The sequence below is a fragment of the Harpia harpyja genome, chromosome 23 (genome assembly GCF_026419915.1).
Source record: "Harpia harpyja isolate bHarHar1 chromosome 23, bHarHar1 primary haplotype, whole genome shotgun sequence".
Taxonomy (NCBI): Eukaryota; Metazoa; Chordata; class Aves; order Accipitriformes; family Accipitridae; genus Harpia; species Harpia harpyja.
The window spans coordinates 1760063-1787356 of NC_068962.1; the positions used below are offsets into that span (position 1 = coordinate 1760063).

The 27294-nt window shown below is 50.8% G+C and overlaps 1 protein-coding gene across 1 annotated transcript; it reads right to left on the reverse strand.

Annotated features, from left to right (window-relative positions):
• Positions 1–4593: 4593 nt before the first annotated feature.
• LOC128135666 (solute carrier family 23 member 1-like) lies at positions 4594–27215 on the reverse strand. Its single transcript, XM_052774735.1, has 12 exons — positions 27093–27215; positions 23439–23588; positions 21961–22118; positions 18023–18182; positions 16485–16666; positions 13009–13129; positions 12528–12684; positions 12088–12341; positions 8743–8907; positions 8273–8381; positions 7112–7207; positions 4594–5928 (listed from the first exon to the last, which is right to left on the reverse strand). The coding sequence occupies exons 1-12, from the start codon at positions 27144–27146 to the stop codon at positions 5660–5662; spliced, it is 1875 nt and encodes a 624-aa protein (XP_052630695.1). The 5' UTR covers positions 27147–27215; the 3' UTR covers positions 4594–5659.
• Positions 27216–27294: the final 79 nt, after the last annotated feature.

Here is a 27294-nt window from a genome sequence, read left to right on the forward strand (position 1 = left end):
CTTTTGTCTATTGCTTTTTAATGTTTAACCTCACTTCACAAGTAAACTGAGGCATGTACAGTTAAGTGACCTTGCCTAGAATAAGCTGTGGAAGAGCTGCAGAGAGGTGACATCAGTGACAGCCTGCACACCCCCAGAGGATCCAGGTCTCAAACTGCAGCCTGCAAAAATCACAAAAAGTGCCCTGCACCCTGGCAGTGATTACTTTTCCGGTGCAATTTTTCAGCTTGGGCTGACAAGGAAAGAGGGATTTCCTCACAGAGAGTGAGATGAGCCTCTTCCATCTCTTGATGAGGACAGCAGCAGTGGCCACCCACTCTCAAATTACCCAGAGAAGTGCAGGCACAATAACACACTTTGGGTTATTTACTTTTGCACGGTGTGTAAAGCTGAGTGATCAGCCCTGAGCTCTTCTGCCACATCTCATTCTTTGATGACTAGTGTGCTGCTCAGATAGTGTCTTGGAATTAAAAATGCTATGAAGATGAATAAAATCACATCTCAGCGCTATCATTAAAGGCTCTCTGCAGATTTTGACAGATTGTATTGACAGTGGTTATGCTGAAGTCATGCTAACAGCCATCACGGAGAGAAAGGCTAAAAGTTCTATTTTAAAATCTAAACTAAAGCTGGCATGCCTAGGTATCCATCAGTCTACAGCAGCCAGGCTTTTAGGCTGAATCCAAGCGGGCTGGGCTGTGGCACAGCTCTGCCTTGGTGTGTAAGAGCATGCTACATGCAGCTGTATTCAAGCAAATACATTTGGAGCCAAGTACTGAAGTACAAGGGGAGAATAATTCCTCCAGAGCGCCTTCTGTCCCTGCGTTGAGGCTGTGGTAGCACTCCCAGGTGGATGTTTGCCAGGCTGTTGTGGTTGGAAGTGGGGGTGGGGGTCCTAATTGTAGATGCTGTTTGGGTCTTAAGAGCCCCTCTGAGTTCTCCAGGGTGCAGCCTTGCCTTTCCCTGGCCTTTCTAGTGTGCTTCTTGTGTACAGGCTGTCATTGTTGTGAGGCTATAAGCAATGCTGGCTCTCCTCCTCCTCTCCCTCGAATTCCAAAATGCCAAGCATGTGCATTCCCTGGGCAGTCTGGCTTTTGGGACACATGCTGGCTGAAATACATGTACAGACATTGCAGGGGATCCAAGGTGAAATCATTCTTTCCTTTAGCTAGTACAAGAGACATATATATATATATATATGTATATGTACCTACAGTAGTAAGTGTTTACATTAAGTTTCTGCCCGTGTTTTCTTACCTTTGTGTAGTTTTGGAGGGAAATATGTTAGTTTTTCTCAGGACTGAGGATATTCTTTCTACAAGCTTTTAGCTGTAGAAATCATACAGAGTTCTCTCACATCCAGTTCCATTTGCCACACAACATTTGGTCAGGTTCGTTACATTAATGATTCTTTCACCATGTCCATCTTAATTACTGCATCAGCTGAGGTCAAACTTGGCAATACTGGCATGTGCCGTAGGACAGCCATGTGAGTAGATAATGTTCGAGGGTTAACAACCTTTTCTTATTAGCCCTTCATCCCCACCCTTCTGAAGCCCAGTCCAGAACAGAAGTTAAAACAGTAGAATATTTCATTTTCAGATGACTTTCAGCCTGCCATCTACTGGGGAGACAGTTTTAAATGGACACCATACACTATTGTAGATGCATTCCCTTGATCATCACACGTGAGAGCTTCTGATGCTTCACCAGGAGAAGTTTAGGTGTAAGACTGGCCTGAACATTAATGTGAAACAACAGGTGTGAAAATGATAACTCCTCCAAATGGTGGCAGGCTTTGTGGGAGGTGTTATGACATTAAGGAGAACATGAAGAACACATTACTTTGGCTCCTCCTGCCACATGATCATAGTTTACAAGAGTGCAGGCCTGCCTGTAATGTGGGAAGGCAGTTTCCCCTCCTGCAGAGCTGACACTACACAGACAATAGCTGCTCTGCCTTGGCAGGGAAGCAGCCTTAATTCCTGAGCGCGTTATTGCTACGTGTGCGCGGGTACCGCGTTGTGCAGCGCTCAGTAGTTGGTCTGATGGAAATTTTTCATGAAAAAAAATCTGGAAGACGTAGGCTAGCAGGCTACTGGGGCAGGGCGGTGGGAAGGAGTTGGAGGCAGAAAGGCAGCAGGGAGGGAGGAGTGGGAAACATGAATGCATCCGTAGAAGTACGGCTGTTGCAGGGGTTTGGGTGGACCAACCTGAACAGGGCAGAGCGGGACCCAGTACACGACCGGTGTGCTGCAGCGTGGCAGCCCCTCACTTTACAACGCATTGAGCATAACATAGGGCAGTCCTACTGCCCAGGTCGCGTCGTCTTGTGAGAAAGCTGTGAAAATGAGCCTCTGATTAGTTCTGGAGCCAGTGCACCTAGGTACAAGCAAATACCCATCACTGGGTCTCCTCGACCAGAACAGCAGGAGCATCTGCCTGGACTTCCCAGTTAGCTGTCTGCCTCTCTGCAAAGCTGCGAGCAGGGTGACCACACACCTGGTTGAAATCAGTAAGTCTTGCTGCACTCGGGACTCAACAGTAGCACAAAGGGTAATAATACAGTTGACAGGTAGCTGGCTGTTCTCCAAGCAATCTGGGACAGCCCTCAAGTGTTCAGTTTTACACTTGAGGATCCTCTAATTTTCATTTATTAAGTAGCAAATAAACAGAAGCTATGTCCCTGCGGTGCAAAGCCAAAGCTGTTTCCAAACCTCAAGTGGCCACATGCAGCTGGGAGGAGTGGTGGCCCCGCAGCCTAACCCCTGCCTACTTCGTTTTAAAATCTGGAAATGTCCCCCTGAGGCAAATAGAAGGATATTTTATAAACATAAACACACCAAAGGGTGGGATTTTAAAGGACATTTAGGAGCCTGAGCTTGAAATACGGACGTAAACAGCTTCTGAAAAACTGCCTTCTAAGCCTTAGCAACAGCAGACACAGCTTTCCCCCCCCCAGCCGTCTGCACCTCCTGGGCCATAGGATGTGCCTGCATAGGAATGAGCCTCCCCTGGGGATGAGGGCCCCCCCCTCATGCCAGGAGCTGTAAAGTCATGCCCAGCTCTACTCCGAGGAGCTTGCAAGCCAAATACAGGACGGGGACGCAGACATGGCAGCAGGGCAGGAGAGCAGGGCGACAGCGTAACAGACGAGCAGTGTTCTCCATCCTTGGGGTGGGGAACAAAAAGCCAACTGAAGACTGATTTTCGTAGGAAGCCTATGCCAATATTATTTTTTTTTAACAGGGCTAAAGCAAATCTAAACCTCTGGCACTTGCCAGCATCCTAACATGTCTTACGAGGAGAAGCAAAAAGATACGGCTGCAGCCTCCACAGAGATGACACGGAGCCAGTAAAATTACTGAGGGTTCCCCGCTTGTGCTTCCCACCTTGCTTTTTCCATGTGGGGATCCCAACCGTAGCACCAGAGGAAATAGCCTTGCCTGGAAGCTGGAGCACCTGAAGGCTGTGTAGCACAGCAGGTTTTGGCCCTGTCGGTGTGGCTCGTGTACCTCGTTCATGAGCCGTGTATGCTGTTCCCATCTAAAACACTCCTCGGTGTGTGGCGGGTCTGGCCAGCAGCAGCCTGGCAGCTTCAGTACAGGACAGGGGAAGAGGGTGATGCAGGCTAACAACTGGCTCTCACACACGTGCTACAGCACGAGTAAATTCGAGAGTGATGATGAGTAAGACCATGGGTTTGTCTGCCAGATCCCCTGGGAGCATAGGCTGGCTCTAAATGAGCTTAGAGACGTAGTCAAGGTTGAAGAAGATACCAGAGCTGAGATGCCTGGGAATAGTCATCTCTGTAAAATCTGTGATGGGGGGTGGGGATCAGATACGCTTAAATGTACAAATCATTTTTTCTCCCAAAGACATAACAACCACAATCTTCAACGGAGGCACTCCAACCTGCCCACAGGAGCAAACTACTTATGCCATAATGTTTCCTCCCTTAGGATCCCAGTGCTCACACAATTGATCTATTCAAGCTTCATTCACTCCCAAAGCAAAAAAAAACCCCAACAATATATTACTTACCGATAAAACAAGCCACATACCGCTACAGCTGCATGACGGGACTAAAGAACAGGACTGTAATAGGCATGAGGAATAAAGGCTTTTCATTGAAACCACCCAGGTTTTGTTCAGTCTTGAGACAAGAGGGCAAACGGGGCATCGTACCGTGGCCTTCAGCTGTCCGATGGAGGGTACAGAGAAGATGGGGTCAGATTTGTCTCAGAGAACAGTGACAGGACAAGAGGCAACAGACACAAGGTGAAGCGTTAGAAATTCCAGTTAGCCACAAGGGAAAACGCTTTTCACCGTGAAGGTGGTCAGACACAGGAACAGGCTGCCCGCAGAGGCTATGGCTCTCCATCCCGAGCTCGGCTGGACACTGTCCTCTGCAGCCTGGTCTAACAGGACCAGCTCTGAGCAGGGGCTGGCCCAGATGACCTCCGGAGATCCCTTCCAACCTGAATTACCCTGCGATTCTTTGAATACTACCTGCCACTTGCTATGGCAATCACCCTGAGAAATATCATTACACTGTACATTTTATTTATTTTTCAAAAAAAAAATCTACGTATAAATCTCAGTGCAGGAAACACAAGCTTATGCTACAGCAACAGTGTTATCACACACCACCGGCAATCAGCACCACGTGCAATCACATCATATATGGCCATATAGGTTAAGGCTGTTTCTGCTGATAGCGGACAGGAGCAAGAATCTGCAAACCATTTTCCAGAGAAGTGGTTGTCACCGCACAGTCACCACACCAGACCAAACAGGTAGAGTGGGGGGACACAGGACGTAGCAGGGATGCATCAGATTGTGAGCAGAAGACTTTTCTCCTTCATCTTTGATGACGATTCTTTCATCTTTGTAGGGTTTGGTGCCCTGGGGAAGCTGGCTCCCCCGACACTGCCCCCAGCACCCCAGGTGGGACTCATTTCGGTGAAGCTGGGTTTTTCTGTTAGGTCAAGAACCTAAGTAAGATCTCTAGATTCCCTCTGCGGTCTAAGGTGGGAGAGGCACGTTCAGAAGACAATCCATCCCATTAACTTTAGACTCCTCTCTTAGAACAACATTCATTTGACTGACTTTACAGTATGGCAATAGGGAATGAGATGAATCATGACCTAGAGGTGCCCACTCCTTCCCCTTGGCCAGGATGAGGTGTAAACCACAAGCTGAGAGGTGAGCATTGCCTTTACAGATCTTTAAGGTGGTGGGGATTGGCCTCAGCCCAAGGGATGCCACGTCGGGGATGCCTTCTTCTGCTGTGGCCCCTTGAGTGGCCAGGGCAGGGGACAGAAAGAGTTCTGCTTCAGCTGAACGGCTGCTCCTTGGGGTCCCCAAGGCTCAGCGCAAGGAAGGAGACTGAACATCTTTTTCGGGCATTTCTTGGGCTTTCGTGTTTCCCAACAGGGATTATGTTTTTCCCAGTGGTGGGCAGGCAGGAGCAGAGAGGAGAAAAACAACTCCTTCATGTCACCAGTGGTGCAGGGGACAGAGCTGGGAAGAGAAAGACGTTATCATTCTCCCACTCCAGCCTCTAACAGCTGCCAGCTTATGTTCAAATGATGGGGGCTGCAGACGCACTTTTCAGACCTCTGCTTCTGAGACGAGTTCACCTGCAGGCCAGTTCTTATATCCTTGTATCAGCACCTATCTCAGAGTCTCTTTCTGAGCTTGCTTTAACACTGCTTTCCCGTCCAGCAGCCTTCAGTTCATCCATTCTCTTGCCGCCAGGTTGTCTTTTGGGGCAAGCGGGGAGATACCGAAACCAAGAGAGAGCACCGTATCTGGTACCTATGCCAAACGGAAGATCATAGACTTTGGAAATGAGCTGAGAGTTGTCCGCCTCTCCCTTGTGGCTATGCTTCCATGCCAGGAGCCCCCGCTCCTCCTGTGTTCCTGCAACAGCAAAAATGAGATCCTTGTGTTTAAAACAGGGGGTGTTCCAGGCATAGGACTACCTCGTGTGCCTCACGCCCGCTTCTCAAATCCCAGCAGACCCAGCACAACATACAGATCCCTTGCACTTAAACCCTTCTAGCTCCGACGCTCTTTACAAAAATTCACTCATGAGCTTCTAGACAATGCCCATCTTCCTGCAACAGCTTCCAGATAAGCAGTCTTCTCCACTGCTTTCCATGGGAATCAAGTATACCAAAACAGGTTGTCACAAGCCACGGGGGATCCAAGAACTGTTCAAAGAGGGGGTTCATACGGTCCTAAGAAAGCAAGGCTGGATGTTAACTGCCCAGATACGGTGGAGTGGGGCAATAAGGTTTAGCTCGCAATTACTAGTCAGTCACAGGCGTTTACCCTAGCCAAGGAATCGCTAAGTGCCTGTAATTGTTGCAGCAGCTGCGTCCCTCTTGGGAAAAGGAGTAAGCACACCTGTAAATTCTGCCCAGAGGAGCTGAAGATCAAGGGCTACAAGGAAATGAATGAGCCAAAAGGAGATTGGCTTTCCAAGAAGCCCGAGACGGTCAAAGAATCTGGTTAACAGAGTGTCCTTCCTGCTCTTTTTATGTAGCAGAAAAGAGGGTTTCCTCTCCTATTCTTATGCCATCCCTCCCCAGGCTCGATGAAAATCAGAGGCTTTTTGCTGGCTGGGAGGGCCAGCTGCAGGTGCTATATCCCATTTTTGGTCACCAGCCTTTCCTACTGTTTTCCACTGCTGTGGCACCAGTTCAGCCCCAGTTTTAGCAGCTCTCACAAGGAGGCACACCTTGGCTCCTTCCATTCTTGTAGTTGCCTTTCTCTCTCCTTTCAACCAGCAACATGGCTCTAGGCTGGCATTTTCCCTAAAAGACATTTTTCCCCAATAAAGGTTTTCCTCAGACTGGGTCGTTCCTGAAAAATGAGTTAGTTTTTGATAAGCTGCTGTTTTCCAGCCAGAGACCATTTCAGTGATGGATCAGTCTCCGGTTCCTCACCCCTCTCTGGGAAGAGCTCAGTCACATGGTGTTTCATGGTTGCTAGCACAACTCCTACCCACAGAGCAGCAGTCATGAAGACAAAAAATACTAGGAAACAAACCTTAGGGCAAGCACAAACTAGTAGCTTAGCTCATTTCAGCAAATCCTACCTGGAATGGTGTTATCAAGGATAAACCCCAGGAGTCCGCCCACAAACATGCCAGTGGTGAGAAGCACCTGGATCACCTGGTCCAGCTGGATGATTCCTAGCAGAAAAATAAAGCTTTGGATAGTGGTGCAGGGAGACGCATGTTTGACCAGCAACATACCCAGCGCCAAGAGGCTGCAAGCTGCATGCTTGTTTAAACAAGACTTGCGAATCCCAAAGCAGAGCTTAAAGATTTGGCAATGCAAGGGAGATTGATCTCTCTGCCAGTTTCAGACCTACAGTTTTATTCTGCATAATTATTCACTGACCCAGCTGCCGGTGGGCAGGAGATGACTCATAAATACATTAAGAGCCTATTAACAGTGCAGACCACAGCACTGCCCCAGAAAAAGCCGCCTTCTGCTCCAAACATGTTCTGCACCTCCACGACATAACACCAAACAGTTCCCTATGAAAGCGGGAGCTTCAGTTCCCAAAGAAATACCGGTATATTTAGCATGGGATTTCACCACAAGTTAATCAGGTGTGATGTTTCTCCATGAGGGCTAAGAGACAGGAGCAAAGCTCAGTGGCACTGAGCATCTGATAGATCGTCTATAGCGTGTGTGATTTGTGGGCCCAGGTCTTTCAACAGCCCACCCAGCATGCCATATATACCTTAAGAGAGGACACTACGGCCTCTGTGAGGAACACATTAGTCACACGAAACACGATGAAGGGGTAACTGTTGGAGGACAGGAAATTTCAATAAAGTGAACTTGATGGAATTTAGTAGAGGAGTCTGCTCTTGCATTTTAGTAGCACAAAGTTTTATTGTGTATGAGCAGCTAAGAAAGCCTCGTTCATTGATGTCTTGATCAGGATTCAGCCCTGGAGTATTCTCTTGCCCCAACCCAGGAACACGTCCCAGGGAAGCGCTCTGCAAGCCTTAGCCCAACAGGAGTCTGGTGAGGTGCAGTCACTGATCAAAAGCAGAGATTTCCGCACCAGAGCTGTGCATCAGAGCAAAGGGCAAGAACAGCCCTCCCAGAAAGAAACAGGCAACAGGCAAAGCACAGGTTTCAGGGTTTTATCAGAAAAACCTGCATTTTAAAAGATTTCTCTGGATCAGCCTTTGCTTCAGTTTCACGGTACAGAAAATGTGTCTGATGTTGCTTCTTACCTGTTTCCAGCAGTGTACTATTTTTGCTTGCCCAGTTGGGAACCGTGAGGCCAGCAAATACAGAAAATCCAAAGATAAAGATATTTCTGGAGGAGTTCATATCTGTGTACTGCACAGAGAAATTGTATACGTTACGTTTGGAATTACCCAGATCTGTGGATTACTGTTGTGTTCGTGAGACACGCTGGGGTGTAAACACTGCACGCAGGAGTGGACCCTGGCAGCGGCCCTGGTGCTGCTGGGGCGTTAGCGATCCTCCTGCCCCCGGTGCCAGCAAACCCTGCCCCGACCAGGAGCCCTCTGCGATTTAATCCCTCTGGGTACGTCCCCTCATCTTCACCCGAGCGACTGCCAACGCACAGGTTTGCGTTTGCTGCAGCGCGGTTACGCCTGACTCAGCCTGGTGAGAACCTGACTGGAAACCAAAGTCCCCTTCCCCGGGGATGAAACGGCGCTCGCACAGCTGTTACCTGCAAATTGGAAATCCCCACTGCCGTGATAACTCCGAACATCACGAGGAACATGCCTCCGATCACGGGGGCGGGTATGCTGGCAAGCATCGCCCCGACTTTCCCGAAGATGCCGCCCAGGAGCATGGCGCAGGCACCGGCAACGATCACCGTTCGACTCCCTACCTGGGGAAGAGGAAGAGGAGGCAGTCGCGCACCGACCGGTGCGGAGAGGCGAGGGATGGCAGGCTCCGGCGCAGGGGCTGCACCTCTGGCCGAAGCGCTCAATGGCACATCCAGCCAGAGGTTCAGGTGCAGCCGCCGGCGAGCTGGGATGCTCACGCTGCGTGGGAAGCATCGGTATTTGCACACTAGTAAATATTCATCACGAAAGGCGCTCCGAGAGCAATCATGGATCCACACCTATTTACTTGGTGTTATCCTCTTTCCTACTGTCGTCAGGACTTTAACGGTTTGCTGTTAAACAGAAGATTTATTATTAAGAGCACAGTAATCCCACACACACAGCTTTGCTCTCGCTCCAGCCTAGAAATGTCTTGGCATATCCACAGGCTGGCACTGCAAGCACCCAGTCAATTCACTGGACAATCCTTCCATCCGGGTTTGGATTGCCATCTAAAAATGGCTTTCAATGAGGTGTCCCACACCAATCCCTCCATTCCCTGGAGACCAAGATTTGGGAGACCAGAGTTGGCTGGCTGCTCCAGTCCCAAGCTCTGGGATCTGATGCATCCTTTCCATGGTCAACAAGTGGCTAATAAGAAGCGGAGAAGTCTCTTGGTCTGTCCCTATCTCTCATCACCCATCTAGCTTCAGTAAAACCACTTTTTTCTCATTTTTTTCCCCTAGGAAGAGCCAGGGTGGCCTTTTCTTGGTTGGGCACTACAACAAAGACAGGACAAAGCACCAAGCCATGCCTTTCATCCAGATCTGTTAGAGCATGCGAATAGGAAAGAAAAAGAGTATCTGCCAAACAAAGGGATGAGAGAGACATTTACAGACTATGGAAACTAAAAAGAAAAGCAGCAATATTTATTAGACTTTCAATTCAAGATACGCCTTGCCACACCAAAACTTGGACAGCTTCAAGAATCATGCTAAGATTTACAAAGTTCGTGTCTTAGGCAGGGAAACTCTGTAATCCTCTGCAAACATTTTATAATTCAATTAAATATTTTAATCCCTCCCTTTAAATATCTGAAGAATGTCATATTTACAGGACAGGCTTTTTGTGAATGCTTTTACCAAAAACATTCCCAGTAACTAGTAGTTTCTCTTTTTAAGTATTTCTTAAACATGTCCCTTTAAAATACTTTAAGTCTTACTTGATTGTGAAAGATAAATGAAAAGGATTTGGTGGGGCATTTCAAAATAAAATCATGCATTGCCTTCAGGTGGGCTTTTTATATTCCTTGGCTTAAAACCTTGGCACACCATTACCATCAAAACTGTAATCCAATAAAAGCCAACAGATCTATTTGTTCCAGGATTAGAATGAAGATTCAGATTCTTAATTTGCCAAAATGTCGAATTACCCAGTTGACCTTAAAGGCAAATCCACTGATACCACAACTGTGAGCATATGCTGCTAAAGCCTCTAGTTTAGAGTTTGTTTCAATTATGTCAGGAAAACAAGAAAATCAGTTCTCTTTCTTAAGGTCGAAGAAACTGCACAGTTCCCTACTATCTACATGGTGCCTCTGAGGTCTTTACCTCGCCTTAAAATCCTCCTCCTCTTTTCCTGGAAATGAGAGCTTAGTACTGGCATGCTGGGCTTGATCAAGCAGCTTAAATACAGGTGCCTGGTGCCATTTAGGATGTTGCACCGTGGCAGCTTCCAGCAGCTTCTCCTTGCCTTACCTGACAGCCCCTGTGGATATCTGAGCTCTCCAAAGCCGTCTCAGGTGGTGCTGGACGCCTCTGCTTAAGCAGAGGAAACAAGTCCCTTGCATTTCTATTTGTTACGGAAAAACGTGTTTCCCACGTAAAAAAACAAAACAAAATCTGCCTTGTGCTCTCAGCCTCCCCATCTATCCCAGCCGGAGTCTTTACACCGATTTAAGGTTGCCTGAGATGAGACTGTATTTTCTGCTCTCTTAAGTGTGAACAAAGTGAGCAGAGGTGGGATCTAAGGGAAACATCTCTCCTGAGTCGGCAAGGATGGCACGTCCACGTGAAGGACGTAGCGTACATGGGGCCAACACGTCCTAAACTCTGATAATTATGAGTCTGGGCACTTCTGCACTCTGCTACATCCCATAGGCACAATGTATGCAGCAAACTACATGTCAGGAAAGAATGGGCTCAGGAATGTGGTCAGTATGCACAGATTTCATAGTGACAAGGTACATGTGGTGACAGACTAAACTGGACTCCACGCAGACATCCAGACAGCCCTTGCTGCTGGAAGCAGCCACCTCGGTCAAACACTAACGCTTCAGTCTGTGAAAAACGGTTATTGTGAGCGAGGTTTATAAAATCCAGTGAAATAAGCAATATTATAGAGTGGGAGCCATAAGTCAAATTCTGCACCTATTTACTGACTCAGCTCTGCTTACATGACATTGCTTATTTGACAATGATTTTAAAATGTTCTCCAGTTGGCTGCCGGATGTACCCATCCCCCTGGCTGTAAAGCTTAGCGAAAATCTATGATCTGATTGTCGAGCTTATCTCTGGAAATTTCTTTCCTTTGTAAGAGCAGTAAGATACTGCAGGGATTCACAAAACTTTGTAGGGAGGTAAAAACATAAACCTTTGCCATCACATTTTATAATCCCAAAGAAACAGCCTACCTTTCACACGATTGCCATCCTTGGGTTATAAAAATTCTGGATTTGAAGCCCTATTAAATCTTTTCTTTTCCTTTGTTTTCCTTTCTTTCCCTTTCTTTTCTTTCCCTTTCTTTTATTTTCTCTTTTCTTCTCCCCTCCTCCCCTCTCCTCTTTATAAATGTATTTAGGAAGACAGATAGACAGAGAGAGACAGACAGACGGATAGTCTTTGATAAAGTCAGTCCTCGGGAAGTTTCCAGGTTAGCTCAGGCGTAACCCGCTCCCTCCAGTCTCACCTAAGCCACGTGCCCTGAGCAACAGCCGCGTCGCTCGTCCCACGTGCCGACCGGCAGCAGACGAAGGGAGGGACTGGCCGCCCCTGCGGGACGACTCGTAGCGCTGCCGCGGTGGTCGCCCACGTGCCAGGGCACGTTTCATCCCCCCGTGCCTCGCAGGCGGTGGGCTAAGATCGCATCCCAGGTCCAGCAGGCACCCACGCGCACCCCTCCGTCGTACGCACCCCCCCGGGAGGACCAGGGCACCGCAGCCACCCTGCCGCGGCGAGGCTCACCTTGGTGATGCCCAGGGCCCCCACGTTCTCGCTGTACGACGTGGTGCCGTTCCCCGTCCCCCAAGCCCCGGCCAGGAGGCAGCCGATGCCTTCCACCCCGATCCCGCGGCTGACGGCGTGTTTCGGCGGCGGCGGGGCCCCGGCCAGGCGGGCGCAGGCGTAGTAATCTCCCACGGACTCCAGCATGGAAGAAATCACCCCGGCTAGGATGCCGAATATCCCAGCCAGGCTGACGGTTGGCACTCCCCACTGGCCTGCAAGTAAAGAGCTCGGTTCGGGCTGGTGGGGCAACGTTTGCCCCGAAATCTATGGCGGGCTGGGGCGCGGAGAACAGCGGGGATGTTCGTGGGTGTTTGCCTGATTTTTGGCATAAGCGGAGGCGCAAGCCGGAGCGGGGAGCAGCACGGCGGGATGGGGAAAAGCAGGGGGGGTAGCGGTACCTGGGTAAGGCAGCCGAAACCAGGGAGCCTGGGACAAAACGTCCCCACGGGTGTCCGTCCGGGCCAGGTGGCCGTAGCTGGAGGGGTCCGCGGGGAGGACGTCGGTCACCGTCAGCACGTAGCAGAGCAGCCAGCTCAGGGAGAGCCCCAGCAGCACCTGCCCATCACACGCAGCAGTGGGGTCCCCTGAGGGTACGGCCGCGTCTCCGGCACAGTTGGGGGGGGACGAGGCGTCTTCCCCGCCCGACCCTTTCCCCTGCACGTGGAATGGAGGCAGAGGGTCCTGGTGGCCCTCCCTCCTTCCCTCCCTCCCCACGGTCAGGGCCACGGGGACCTTCTCCCCCCCTGCCCGCTCGCCGCGCAGGCTGGCCTGGGAAGCACTAATTCGGCTGGACGGGAGCGGAAAGAGCCCAGGCAGCCCGGGGAGGGTGAGGCGAATCCCTCTGCCACGATCGCCGGGTCTCCCAGAACCCCGACGTACCGGGAAGATCTGGAAGAGGTAGACGGGAGAGAGGTGGCACTTCTTGCCTCTCTGGTAGGACGGCAGCGGCACAGAGACATCCTTCAGGTACTGAGAGAACAGAACTATAAAAGAAATAGTCCTAGGGAGGAGGGAAAACCAGACCATGAGACAAAGTGGGCGCCCAGCTGCCCATCTGTCCCCACGTTAACTGAAAACCTGCTACCCAAGGACCCAGGACTCCAGAGGACCCCAAAAAACAGGCTCTCAGCACCAGAGGGTGGCTCCCCACCCCAGCAAGCCTGAGGTGGGACAAGCTTTCCATCATACTCCACCCATCGCTCCTCTGCATTTGCGAGCATTTTTTTTCCCCTTTTTGTTTCAAGACTGATCCCCCAGGTGGTGCATCAGTGAGTACGACACAGTGGCAGGAAGCTTAAAAATGACACTTGAGTAAAAGAAAGACCTGAGAAATGTGCAAGGTCCAGGCAGGCTATGTAGGAATCTGTCCCTGAACCTCTGTGCAATTCAGATATACTGGAAATACAGGATTTAGTGGTTTCCTGATTTCAGGTTTACCGATGCTGCGCCGCAAGTGGCAAAAAGCTCCTAAATGGCACAGAGTAAAAGAAAGAGGATTAGATTCAGCTGCGCAAGTGCCTGTTTTGAAAGAAAAAAAGCCACGGTGGGACTGCGGGGCTGCACAACGGAGGGGTCCTCCAAGGCAGGGGTGCTCACGTGTGCCCCCGGCAGCACCCGGGGCTCGTTCTGGTGGCAGCGACCTCGAGGTGCAGCTCCTCTCCCATCCCTCGTGCAGGACACGTCCCCTGCGAACGGCAGCACAGCCGGGTGCGCTCACAGCAAGACCTGTCTGCCCGCCGTGCGTGTCCCCCCCCAGAATGGGCAACCAGGTGAAGGTGGAGGGAGCACAGACTGGGCAGCCCACCTTGATTGCTGAGCTGGTAGACGACCTTGGACATTTTCCTCCTGTGTTAACCAGGCCTCTGAAGGGCTCCTTTTTTTATAACAGGTCTAAATTGTATACATTGAGTGAATTCATCGAGATAGGATTTGGTGAGAAATCGATTGCACCAGCTGAAGTGCACTGACAGTGCAGGGAAAACTGGTAGTTTTCCACGCGGGAAAAGGTGACGAGCTGTAGGTGCAATATTCACGGGCAGGCAGAATACCAGCAGTGCAAAGGAGACGCTGACCTCACCTCGCTGCAGAGACACACCACGACATACAGCCGAAGGTTATCTACCAGTCACAATTCAAAGCACCGAATGACGGGAGGCGGAAAGTCTGAGGAGGAGCTGGTTTCCATTTCTAAAGCTACAGAGCCCAGACCGACTGCGTCAGTGCACTTTTTGTGCGTTTGCACTAACAAAGGTGCTCATAGCCTTATGAATCAGTGCAGAGCCGTCGTCTATCTCGGGTAGGTGTCACTGCTTGTTATTCAGGTTGCCTGACACATTCCATTAACAAATGCTATTTTCAGCTGCTTATAATTCTGCCTAACTTTACCCATTCAGGATGAAAATTTCTGTGGAAAACATCTGCCTCAGGGCAAGTATTTCTGGAAAAATATATCCCAAACCTATTTCAAAGTGTGATGTTCAGGAAATAGACGTAGTACCTAGCCTGTCTTAAGAGGTCATTTTGCCTTGAGCAGTAGCAGGGTCTGCTTATGACCTGGAGCAGAAATTTGACGTTTAGTAGAACTTTTTCTTTGGGGTAAAGGATACTGCTCTTTCTCACAAAAATCTGCTCAGGTATGCTCAGTCTGTAACAATGATCATTCATCCCAGGTCCCAAGCAGTCAGGAGAAACATCTCAGGCTTTAGCATTTGCAGCCCATAAAGATTCTGAGTCTTCTGAGCGTGTCCCAGCCTTGCCCAGCAATGAACTGTGTACGGACCATCACCAGGGAGCAAGTGAGCACGCACTAGACCAGTTTCTTGAGGCAACAGTGGGTATGGCCCATCATGGGGGCTCTGGGATGTGGTGGGGCTGAACAGAAGGGCTGAGACCACATGGCTCATGTCTTCCACCTTCTTCATCACTGCTCTCCCTCTTTCCCTAATGACACTCGTGGAGCATGGAGAAGGCAGCAAAAGAGGACACAACTGAGATGGCTCAGAGCACAACGATCAGGTTGGGGCTAAGGTGTCTGAGTCAGGAAGGAAAGGACTGGGATTAGTACGGGTAGAAGATGGGACAGAAATGAACCAGACAGAAAGGGTGACCCGGGTTGAGAGTAGGGGCACAGGCTGGAGGACTGGGACCCTGTTAATGGAGCAGCACAGTTGGACAAAGAAGTCAAGCGAGAGTCTGAGGTTAGGAACTGGTTGGGCTGGAGAAGGGAGGCAGAAAAAGGAGGTAGTCCAGACAAGGATATACAGTTTGAAGGGAAAATTCAGACTGGCTAAGCAAAGGGGCTAGGACAAATCACCAGAGCTGGAGAACAGGACAACAAGCCAGAGATGTGGTGGGAGAAACAACGGTGAAAGGAAAGCTGGGTCACAGGCAGGATTTGGAGTTGTATGGGATGCTGGTGGAAGAGACCAGTTAGGTGAGGAACTGGGGGTGGAGAAGAGAGGTGGCTTTTGGGGTCTGGGAGGGCAGGTGCAGGGAGGAGAAGAGAATGAGAGCGCAATGGACTGGAGCATTGAGAGCACAACGCCGCGCTGCCTTCCCGGGGCTGCAGTCAAGCCCGGCCCCTGAGTCTCCAAAGGCAGCTCGGAAAGCACTAGCAAACTGATGGGGGCCCATAGAGAGGGTAACAACCTGCTCCTGTTGCATGTTATCCCAAGCTGAAGTCTGCATTAGGGATCTGAAGGTGCCAAATCTGCAGGGGAACCACGCAGTGGCATCTCTACTTTTTTAATTCATTTCTGAAATACCAAGGAAATTCTGCCACCAAGCACACTCGTACACTCACGCGCAAGGGCACTCACACCAATGTGCCTGAAAGAGCACTCAATGCTGCAAAGCCACATGCGCAGACATTTCCAGAGCCCCCCAGGCCCTCTGTGGAGAAAACAACTCCACTTCATCATGTGAAAACAACACATAAAGTACCAGCTATTTTAACTCAAGGAATACCTAACTCTGAGTGCCCAACTTTGTCATTTTAGGAATGTCTTTTTAACTTAAATAATGGGTGTGTAAGACAGTGTACGCACACAACTGTGATGCAGATTGCCCCCAGGGACAACACACGGGAAAGATGTTTCTCTGCTGACCCATGAATTTTGGATTTTCACAAAAATCAGATTTTTTAACTCATTTTTGGGGTTTTGCTTTGTTGCTGAGGGCTCTAACCTCCTGGGGGTGGGCGAACTATGCGATGCTGCTGCCTTGCCCAAGCCTGCCGCACGTTAGCGCTCAACAAATAAACCTCGAACCCAGGGGAACCCTGCTACAGACTGCAACACTTAGTTTTGTATCAGAGGTAGGCGGTTTCAGCTTTCCCACGGGGAAGGGAGACTTACATGAATGCTATGCCCCAGTGCTGCCCAGCCTCGTCCCCAGCCGAGTCAAAGAGAGGTAGCGCAACCAAGGTGATGGTGGGGGCAATTGTCAGGGGGCCGATGAACCTCATCAGAAATCCGATCAGGCCAGAAAATCCAACGAAGATTTGAAAGCAGGAAGCTACAATGATAGCTCCTTGCACCTGGAAAAATGGAGGAAGAGAGCAGAGGTTGAAGGGAGCTCCAGGTGTTGAGCCTTTCCTTCGTACGTCAGTGCAAATCCAGCGTCAGAGCCAGGCTCAGCCTCCAGTGACAGACCGGCACGGAGGCTTCCCGCTGACTACAGCAAAGCCTGGCTGAGCATCACGTGTGGGGAAGGACCACCAAGGTACCAGCACACCAACTCCCCCTTGGCTGATGGAGTTAGACCTCACCGTGGCTCGTTTTGTTCCAGAGACCCCTTCCTCCCCGTCCTCTTGGGCCACCCAAGCACGCGTCAGCTTCCCTGCACTCTCTCCTCCTGCTCCCCCAAAACGCATGGGAAAAGCTTTTGCTCCGAAAAGGGGAGCAGGGCCATGGTCTCTACTCATCTCCCATCTGGGAAGGGCTTGGGGCACTTCAGCACACTGGTAGGGCAGGTGGGTCATTACAGCCTCTGTTTTTTTCTGAATATTGGTTTCCCTCCGGGGACACATTTATCACCCTGAACTTTCCTGTGTTGGACAATCACTGCTAAGGAGCCAGCAATTACATCCTGAAATGCCGTTTGCTGCTCATGTCAGCTCCAGGCAGGGGACTCGGGGTGAGGCTGCTCTCTGCCTTCACAGATTTGGTGATAAACCCAGGCTGGGTCCTCTGTGGTGCTGAGCACCTTCCCTTCCCTGGCTCCAGAGGCAATAGAAACACGAGGGCCGGGGTTTCTCCCAGCCTGAAGGGAGAAGGCAGCAGTGCCCTTGTGATAGATTTACGTGTACCAGTAGGGAGGGCAGCCTGTGCTGCACAGCAAATCCTTCGTGAACTCGCAGCGCTTCCCAAGTGCTTTGCAAAGCACCCCAACAATCGGATCAACAGAGGCAAATTTAGCCACTTACTCTGATGAGGCAATAGATGTAGAACAAGACAGTGAGTTCCCTGACCTCTCCTCCTCTCTTTTGACTACCTAAGAATGCACTTTTCCTTAATATTTACAGTAAGTTTTGCCCTCGCATTTCTTTTTACTAGGTTTCCTGCGCTTAGACAGGGTCCCTTCCTTGGAAACATCTTCCCTCCCTTCCTTCCTCAAGGCTAACCATGCTTCATGGAGAAGGAATCTGGCTGGACCAGTGGAGACTTGGCAGGGACCACAAATCACCCAAGGTCTGCGTGTCCCCTGTTCAGCAGCAGTGAAGCACCTGCTTTTTTGCCAGAGAATAGATGCTTAGGAAGCTGCGACAGGGTGAGGGCCAAGGTCCATCGGGGATGGAGGGTTCTCCAGCAATGATGGCCCTGCCACGGTCAGGCGCTCTTCTGAAAGCAAACAGCCCTGATACGGAGCAGGTGCCACTGAAAATGTAATATACCTCTCGCATCCGCGTCTGCCAGACTTCGATGAACTCTGGTGAAGAGGCATTCACCAGGGTGGCATTCTGTGTCCAGGCAGGGCACTTCCACTTGGGGAGAGACAGCATGGCCAGGGTGGGGGTCAGGAACGCAAAAGTCCCTCCTTGAATAATAGGCAACCTGGAAGGAGAGCAGAGGGAAAAGATGATGAGTGGGAATGCTAGAAACCCAGCTCCATAGGGGTGAGAGAAAGGAAAGCAAAATAAATTTAAAAATCAGTCTGCCCATGGCCTCTGGCAGTATCTTTTGAAATGTTCTGGCAGGTCTCCAGCGCTGACCACGGGTGGGAATTGCTGCCCATTGCACTCAGGAGCAATGACCCGGGGTGGGAAGAGCTCAGGTTCAAACACCAGCAATGGAGGGACACATCAGTGCTGCAGTCAAACTCTGCTACCCCATGTTAAGGAAAAAGTAGTCCTTTTAAGGTGTGGTGAGACAACGGAGCTGCACAGAGTAAAACAACAACCAAAGGAAAAGGCTGGAGGAGGGGAGAAGACCAAGGAAGAAAGATGGTGAGACTCTGAAGAAAAGCTCAGCATCGACCTGGGCCCAAATCTTGCCAATATCCAGTTGCTTCCTCTGTCCCTTTCAGCTGCCTCGGTTTTCTTCACAACCTGCTCGTGAACACAAGGACGTGCACTGGCTGCTCCCCACGTCACAACCATCCTCAGACTGAAGGCAGTAGAAAATGGGACTTGGCTTTTAGTACACCAGGTTTTAAAGCCAATTCCTCTGCCCTGTTTCCACGGACACTGAAAAGGAGACCTGCGTGGATGGGTCTGAGACCATGGCTCTCCCCCCACGCCATGTGTCTCCTGGCTTAGAGGAACCCTCACCCCGGAGAGCCTCAGGCTATAGCAAGGAGCTCGCACCTCCAGAGATGCTCAGCACCGGCTTCGTACAGAGCTTTGTACAGCGGAGCCGGTGCTCCTGGGAGCTCCGCCAGCCTCTTCTCTGTCCACCCATGGAGAAACGGAGACAGAGACCTCAAAGTCCTGACTGGCTCTTCAAAGCCCCGCAGGCATTAAGCCCCCACTGCAATGCAAGTGGGTTTGGCCGTTCCTCTAACGTGCTGGAAAAACCCAAAGCTGCCCGAGGGCGCGGGATGGCACAGCAGCTCTGAACCAGCCGAGGAAGAACTCCGAGGTGCCTCTGGTTCCTCCATTTAGGAAGTGGCCCCCAAAGCAACCTCTCCTTGCGCCAGGAGCTCTCGTGCTGCCTGCTCAGAAAAGCAGCGGGGCAATGAGCCGGGTGAGTGCTTTTGTAGGGCACGGATTTCCCTGAACCAGAGGCATTTCCACCATTCTCTGGAAAGCACTGAAAAATAACAGATGGCATAGCTGTATCAGCACCACGTCTCTGTCACCTAAAACAAATATTTATACCACTGCAATTACTCATGCCATGCACAACCAAAGCACTGTCAAAGCTTTGCCAGTAAGTTATATTTGAATATCAGTCATCCGTGGAGTCACTTATTTACGGCACTCGGCCAAATATGTTGCAGCCTTCAAAGGATTTTGCTGGGCAAGGCAAAAAGCAAACAAAAAGAAACAGAGAAGGCCCAGTGCCACCACTGTTGAATTAACAATAGATTTATAGCTCCCGCTGCATTGGCCCTCAAGCTATTTCACAGCCAGTGCTGGCACGGGTGGGCTTAGGGCAAACAGGAGGTGCTGAGGCGATGCATACGGGGCACGCTGAGCTCTTGCCAGCGGGGTTTGCAAGAGGGAAAGCTGCAGGTTTGGGGAAGGAAATGTCACGCTCTGATCATCACTACGTGATGTCCAAGCGTCTGCTAAGAAGAGCTCACCATAATGGCAAGCGAGCTGTCTCTCCCCTCAGGACCCTCTTGGATAGTGTCTCCAGTGACTGTCTGGGACCCATCGCTGCTTTTTCACGCTGTGTAACGTGACTGAGCTGCAGGTTGCAGTGGGTCGGGCTTTTCTCTTGGCTATTGCTTCTGGAGGGCTGCTTCTGAACTGCACTCGCTCTTGGTGGGAACCTCCCCAGCTTCGTGGCCAGTTCCCATCCGTTCGTTCATGTGCCAACTGTCTTTTAGCCAAAATGGTTTCTCTCTGCCTGATGCCCCGCTAATTCTCTCCCAGACTAGTTGCAGGCTGCAGCCGTACCCCTCTGAGCCGCCCCTTTGCCACGCTAACCAGGCCAGCCTCTCTAAGACAAACGGTCTGCCTTCCCCATGGCACGTGAACAGATCATCTCCATACCTCTTCTCCTCTGAATTAGTCTTTCTTAAATACAGGCACCAGGAACCATGCAGAGTGCTTAGCTGAGGGCTCCCCAGGGCCTTGGAGAGTGGCACGGATGTTTTCCAGGAAAAAGCATCCCTTCCAACTCGTTATTTACCACTTTTCTGGCTGTCTTGCTGGTGACATGGCTATCATCCACTACAGGGTTTTAGAAAACAGTAAAAGGAAAAAAAAAAAAAAAATGTGCTTCCAACTGTCTCCTCAGGCTTGGTTTGCCTCCGGCCACACGGCAGGCTGAGTCCCACCTTCCCTGCAGGAATGTCCTCACGCCTTACAGCTGGGGCCAGCAACAAGGCAATTGCATCCTCAGCACAGCAAAAGCCATTCAAGCTTATCTTATGGGAAGAACTCCTTACCACTTAATTTGAGCTCTTGTTCCTCGTTTAGCTATTCAGCCCCAGGAGAGGCTCCCTGCTACTCTTTCATCCTCAGCTAACAGCGAGCAGGGGACGTCACAGCTCTCAGGCATTCACCGAGGCGTTTCGGGGGCTGCCGGGGAGGACTCCAGCCTGAATCGCACCAGCAGCCACAGCCGCGCTCAAGCACCTCAGCCTGAATTTAACCAAACTGAGAAGAAGAACCAGATTCTCTCTTTTTTGTGGCCAGGGTGTCCCCCCCACCTCCACTAATCCTGTTGTAATGTAGGAGAAGGGGAGCACCCTCCGGGGAGAGGTTTGCTTACAGCCATTTCCTAAGACAGAGATGCAAAAGTTGCACCAGGGAAAGAAACAGGAGAAGTAAAAACATTTTGTGGAGCTGGCAGTTGACCAGTGATTTGATGGTAGAAGAGTTTTAACCAGGTCCCTCAGATTCAGAAGCCAAAGAATGTGTGATTTTTGTCTTTGAGGCAAGAAACACAGGTTCCCACCATACTGGAGGTAAAAACAGCCTGTGGAAAGAGAGGAGCAGCCCCAGTGTTATGACAAGGGGAATAAAAGAAATTTTGCAAGGCTAGCAAAGATACAGGGTCTTTGTGGCAAGCGGGAGTGCTTGCAGTCACGTCTCTTATTAAGTACTTCATTCTCTGGGTAGTGAATGGCAACTCCATGCTCATCTCCTCACCACCAGCTCTTCAACAGCTCAGCAGCAAAGAGGATTCACCTTGCTTACATTCAGATTGTGCCACAAATCCCTGAACATGGGAAGTGGCATCGCTTAACAGGACGTGCTGCAGAGCTCCTCCCTGAGTCCCGAAACGGTGGCAGATGGGCTTCAATTTCTCCCAGTTATCCCCAGCCCTAGAGTTTCCTACAGGATCTGTGCTCCCTTGATCCCAGGTCCAGATCAGAAGGGTCCTGCCTCAGTTGGAGGATCCCTGGGATAAGAAGCAAGCAGATACTGTGTAATGCATGTTTCAACGCTTTATTATTTTGCAGGACACACTCCTTATTAGCCAAACCAAAGGTGCATCAAGTACCAGGAGATGCAAAAGTCAGAACAGCGAGGTAGCCCTGCAAAGCTATCACGTACAGCTATTTCAGGGTGCTTTGGCATGTGCCCCGATGTCCGAAGGGTAGCAAACGTCCCTCACTGACAGATGAACTCTACAGCAGGCTGGTGGCCGAGCATGTAGTAATTGCATCTACAAACTGTTTTATGACGTGTCCCGTTTCTTGCATTTGGCCTACCTGACTCCAAAGAGGACTTGCAGCAGGGTGCAAATCCCTGAGACAAAGAAGATGGTGCTGATCAGGTGGCTCTGGGTGAGGAGGTCATGCTGGAGGCAAAGCTCTTTGGAGAGGATCATCGGGATGGCTACGAGACCTCCCATGGCTGTCAGGAAATGCTAGGAGCCACAGAGAAAGACTGGGTGAAGAAGGACACCGAACTGGCTGTATATTATTACCATGTTGTTGAGGGAAATCTAAAAGTAACTCACAAGTGTTTGGGTGATACTAGCATTACCCATTCTTCTTTTTTTGGCAGCTTTAATGCTCCGTTAGGAGCTGTTCCAAAGCACTTACAAGAACTGCGATGCACCCCCCCAAACTTCTCCCACTTTCCATGCCCGAAGACCTTTTGTAGTGCTCTCGACTCCCCAGACCACTGTCAGACACAACCAGTTTACCCCCAGCACCCGCAGACAAAGCTGTCGGGGGGGGGCGACTCTTCCAGGAAGGTGGGGACATCCCAAGGTAAAGGGAGAGAGCTATCAGGCAAAGTGAATGCCAGTGCTTCAGTCCATCTCATTTGCACCACAAAGGATAACATAAGAAGTTGGCAAATTGGGGCTACCCATTCTTTGCTATCAGTAGCTTTTCTCAAACAGTGCAATTATGGATAACCATAAAAAATTCCAAAGAATGGAAAAATCAGGCATTGCATTTTTCAGAATAGTCACAGACATATTTCTACAATGACCTTCCATTAGTCACTAAACCTGAAAATAACTTTTCAAACTTATTTTTGCTTTAAATAATTAACCTTAGTTGTTAGTTCTCACCTCAGAGCACAGGACTGCAGCGGTGGAGCTGGTGGCATTCAGAAACTCACAGTGTTCATTAGAGGCATGTTTCATTAAAATTATGATGCAGATGTGTTCAGAAAACCTTGGTTTAATACACTCTAAATTTGAGATGAGTGTTTAAGGAAACAAAGTACAAGCTGCCCACCAAGCTCCAAGCACAGTCCATCGTTACCTTAATGACTCTGAGGGGTCTCTTCCCTGAGGCTCTGTACCCAGCACGGCACTGGTGGCACTGGGTCATTTAACACGCCTGGGCACGGACACCAGCCAAAGCAGCGTGGGCCCTTCTGCTTAGTTTTTATTGCCGTGGGAAGGCAGAAGTTCAGAAGCCCTTACACATTTGGCTGCCTTCAGCCGAGGCATCCAACCCGCTCTTATTAACTATTTGGCCCCAGCCCCGGGACTCCGCGGTCCCATTTGCGCTTCAAGAGGCGCAGCGCAGCTGTGGGCACGAGGATAACCCTCGGTGCTCGGGAGGCGGTGGGAAGGACTTGAGTTCACCGAGACCCGGCCCCACAGCTCCGGTCGTGCCCAGTGAAGGTAAAGCACTCCCAAAATCAGGTTTCACCCCCCTTAACCAGCTGAAGACCCATTAAACTTCCACCCGCCCCCAGCCTCCACCTGCTCCCCCCGTCGCACCTGAATGCCCAAAAGGATGCACAGGTACCAGGGGGGCACGTCGGTGACGGTGTAGGCAAGCTTGCTGCCGCCGTGGCCCCCGCCTCTGCCTTTCCGTGGGCCCCGGGAAGCGCGATCCAGCGAGGAGCAGGAGCAGCTCCCATCTTCACCCTGGACAACAGGGAAGAGCCTTCGTTAGCCGCAGCCCGGCCCTGCAGGCAGCCAGCAGCCGCCTCTCTTACGGCCACGCTCCACGTCTTGCAGGAACACCTCGCGTGTAGTTCTCAACGGGTTAAAAAAGAAGAGCAAGGGGGGAAATTAAAACAGAGGTACAAACACCCATGGAAAATTTCTGTATGCACGTGTGCGTCTAGACCAGAAGAAACATTAGAGGGTGTCTCATCCTCAAAGGAACATCTGGACAAAGTGCATTAGTATCATTAACGTCTAGCTAAGGATGGAGAAACCGCAACCAGAAGCAAGGAAGAGTGTGCAGTGGGTTAATCAGTGAAAGCTGCACTGTCCCCCGGTCTCTGTCCCACCCAAACAGCGCTTGTGATAAAATATGCTAAAACAACTCCGCCACCGCTAATTACAGAGCAGAAGCGTGTTTTATATTTCATTTTCTTAAGCCTTCCTCTTTCCAATCTCCTTACGCTCACCCTTACAAACGTTCTGCCTCGATAAACACGCCTGCCCTGTGTCTTACTAGCACAACTCGTTCCTACGGAGGAACAGGGTGAAACGCAGGGACACCAGTGGATGGGGAGTTCCAGCGGCCGTTTCAAAGGAGCCGACTCGGAGCAGGGCTACCGGGGTGCTGCCCCAGGTACGCGGAATGGCCCCCGGAGGGGGGGACCTGGACACAGCCTGGGGACCTGGGGTCTCAGGGAGGTGGGGGGGTCTGAAGTAGCTCCCCAGGAAGGCTGGGATCCCCTCCCGGGCAGCAAGAAGCCCCGGGGCTCCCCAGGGAGCTGTACGCCTCGCAGAGTTTAGTTATACAAAGACGCGTTTTGCCAAGGAAAATAAAAATAATTGCTTTGCTTCAGTTGCCACAGCTTTTAAGCTAAGTAAATGCCCCCAGTCGTCCGCTCCTCCTTCCAACCCACCCCAACCCCTGTGCACACACGTGCGCACACACACACGTGCACACACACGTGCACACACACACACTGCCTGGGCAACACGCACCCCATGAGCACATACATCCCATGCACATCCCGCCTGCACGTATACGTCCCCACTCCGAACATGCACGCATGTGGTAGAGAGAGGCTGCCTGGAAAGCCACAACATTTTGAGCCAAATGCAAAAGGTAATTAAGATCCCAAACCATTTGTTTCATCGACCCTTCTCCAGCCAGCCAGTCCCCGGCACGCTAGCAGCGGAGGGCTTTCCTGGGCTGGGATGCCCTGCTCCGTCAGGCAGGGACAGAAACCTGCTGTCAGGAGGAGCTCAACCAGTTCGTCAGCAGCAAACTTCTTTTTTTTTTTTTTTTTTTTTTTAATCCTCCAAGTCCTGCTGGAACCTGAGGACACCGAAATGCCCAGCAAAGAGAGGTGCCTGCAGTAACACTCACAGCCTACCTACTGATGGAGGCAAACAGCTAACGATGTGGTCAGGGAATAAGGATGTAAAATTAATGTTATGTTCAGTTGTAAATTTTGCAGGTGTGGCAGATTAATCCTGAAGGACTTTGTCATTTGCGTGAAACCTCCAGGTTTCCATTCTTGTGGCTGAGACTCCAAAGTCCCATTTTAGATCACGCTGTTGAAAATGTGCTATGTAATACCTTTTAAACGCAGTGTATTTATCCAGCCTAGGCAGGCTGGGAGCATTACAAATACTTCAAAATAGATAGGTGAAGACAGAGTTAATTCAAACTGAACTCAGGCATGAGCTTCAAGACCAAAAGGCATTCCTGAATAACTCCCTGGGGAGACGTTTTCATTTCAGAACAAGAGAGCCCGAGCTGTGGATTAACAATTGTACAGCAAGGTACTTAAGACTGCCCATGCCCGGAGTTATTTGGGGACAGCTACTCCTGAATAACACCACGGGTAGATGGATCCTAAGCTAGGCAGACAGCGGTAAGCTCCTTTCCTTGCATTGCAACTTTTCCCATGTTAACCAGGAGGCATATTCCAACCGGGCAGAGCCTGTGCCAGCAACAGCTCCGCATGATCATCACATGAAAGCCTGACCCTCCCCAGGAGCTGGAGGGGAGCGAGCAGGGCTCAGCGGGAGAAGGATGGAGCGGAGATAACAGGACGAGACAGGACCAGAGGCAATGGGCTCAAGCTGAAACACAGGAGGTCTTGTCTTAACATCAGGAAACACTTTTTCGCTGTGAGGCTGACAAGTACTGCGCAGGTTGCCCAGAGAGACTCCATCCTTAGAGAGATTAAAAAACTGTCCAGACACAGTGCTGGGCAGCTGGCTCTAGGTGACCCTGCTCGAGTAGGGGGGTTGGAGAAGTTGACCTCGGAGGTCCCTTCCAACCTCAGCCAGGCTGTGATGCTGAGATGCTGGCAGGAGGACAAGGCAGGAGCAGGGAAGGGGAACCGCTGCTGGTGGTCTCAGCCCAGCTGCTGCCATGGACCCGGGGGACCAGGACACCCTCCGTGTGCCTCAGGGTCCTGGCACAGAATCGAGGCCCTCCACAGCATCTTAAATAAGCGCGTCGGGAAGGCAGTCAGAAACCGAACTGCTTGAACCGCAGGCAAAAGCCCTCTGTCTTCCACCTTCTTTGGGGTGATTCAAACCAGAGGAAGTCACAAGCCCGATCTGCGTTACGGCAGAACAGGTAGAAACAGAGACCCCGTTAAGAACGGCAAAAGAAAACCTCTGACTTGCTCGGAGCATCTCCCTGAGGCTCTGCCCGAGAGTTACCCAAGAAATGGGAGACACGTACACCGGCAGGTTAAACGCCTCCGCCAAGGTCCCCCGGGCGGGTGGTCTGCACCGAGGTAGCAAGATGGATGCAGGACCCCACTCCTTCACTCCGGCTGTCGGAGCGTACGCAGCTCGTTTAGTTTCTGATGGAGGTGACCCCTCTGCTGGGAGGTAGGAAGGGGGCTGCCCTGCCCCAGGCCCTTGCCCTGCGGCTGTTACAGCCCGCAGCATTTCCAGAGCACCGCACACCCCATTTACAGCTTTTACTACCCTGCCATAGCTCTACAGGGTGCCCTCCCCAGCAGACTCCCAAATCCCCTTTTCACCCGCCTCTCTGACAATTCACCCCACTAGAAATAGGTCCAGAAGACACAGAAACACATTCTTCACTAGGCTAAATATCTATTGTAATTTTACTAATTAATACGTTAAATGCTCTACCCAGGGACACAGCCACAAGGAGCCATGAGCTGTCTTGCTTTTCAGTACAGACACACTTGCACTGCCCTTCACCTACGCTATCGTTTTAGAAATAATGGAGAGAAAAGAACTTAAAAGGGCACCAGAGAGTAGAAAGTACACTGAGTCTTCAGCAGCAGCAGCAGGCTGTCCTGAGGAAATCATTCCTCGGATTCCTGAGATAAAGGAGGCGAGACAGACGTTACCACACACCAGCACCCTTGCAGCCAGCCCAAGCCCCCTGGCTCTCCCTTCCTCCTCCTTTCGCAGGGCTCGCACCCGTTTATGCAAGAACTACCCTTCAGAGATGAGCAGACTCACCACGAAGCTGGGGTTATCTAGCCCGTTGAGCTCTTTGTCTGAGGAGGGGGTCATGCCTTCCACTTGCCTTCACCAACTGCCTTGAAAAAGAAAGACCAGTAAGAAGAGGAAAGCCTCCCAAATCGCCACTTCTCCCAGTCAACACAGCCCTAAAGAAATGGGGTGAGAAGATGCAGAAGCTGGACTTCAGGAGTCAACCGGC

Bases quoted from the DNA above. Each gene is read 5' to 3' on its own strand.
- LOC128135666 (XM_052774735.1), bottom strand. From the start codon at position 27,146: ATGACCCCCTCCTCAGACAAAGAGCTCAACGGGCTAGATAACCCCAGC. The intron at 13,130-16,484 runs GTAAGTCTCCCT...CCTCCTCCCTAG, and splicing joins CACTGGGGCATAGCATTCAT to GACTATTTCTTTTATAGTTC. The intron at 8,382-8,742 runs GTAACAGCTGTG...TTCTCTGTGCAG, and splicing joins TGGGGATTTCCAATTTGCAG to TACACAGATATGAACTCCTC.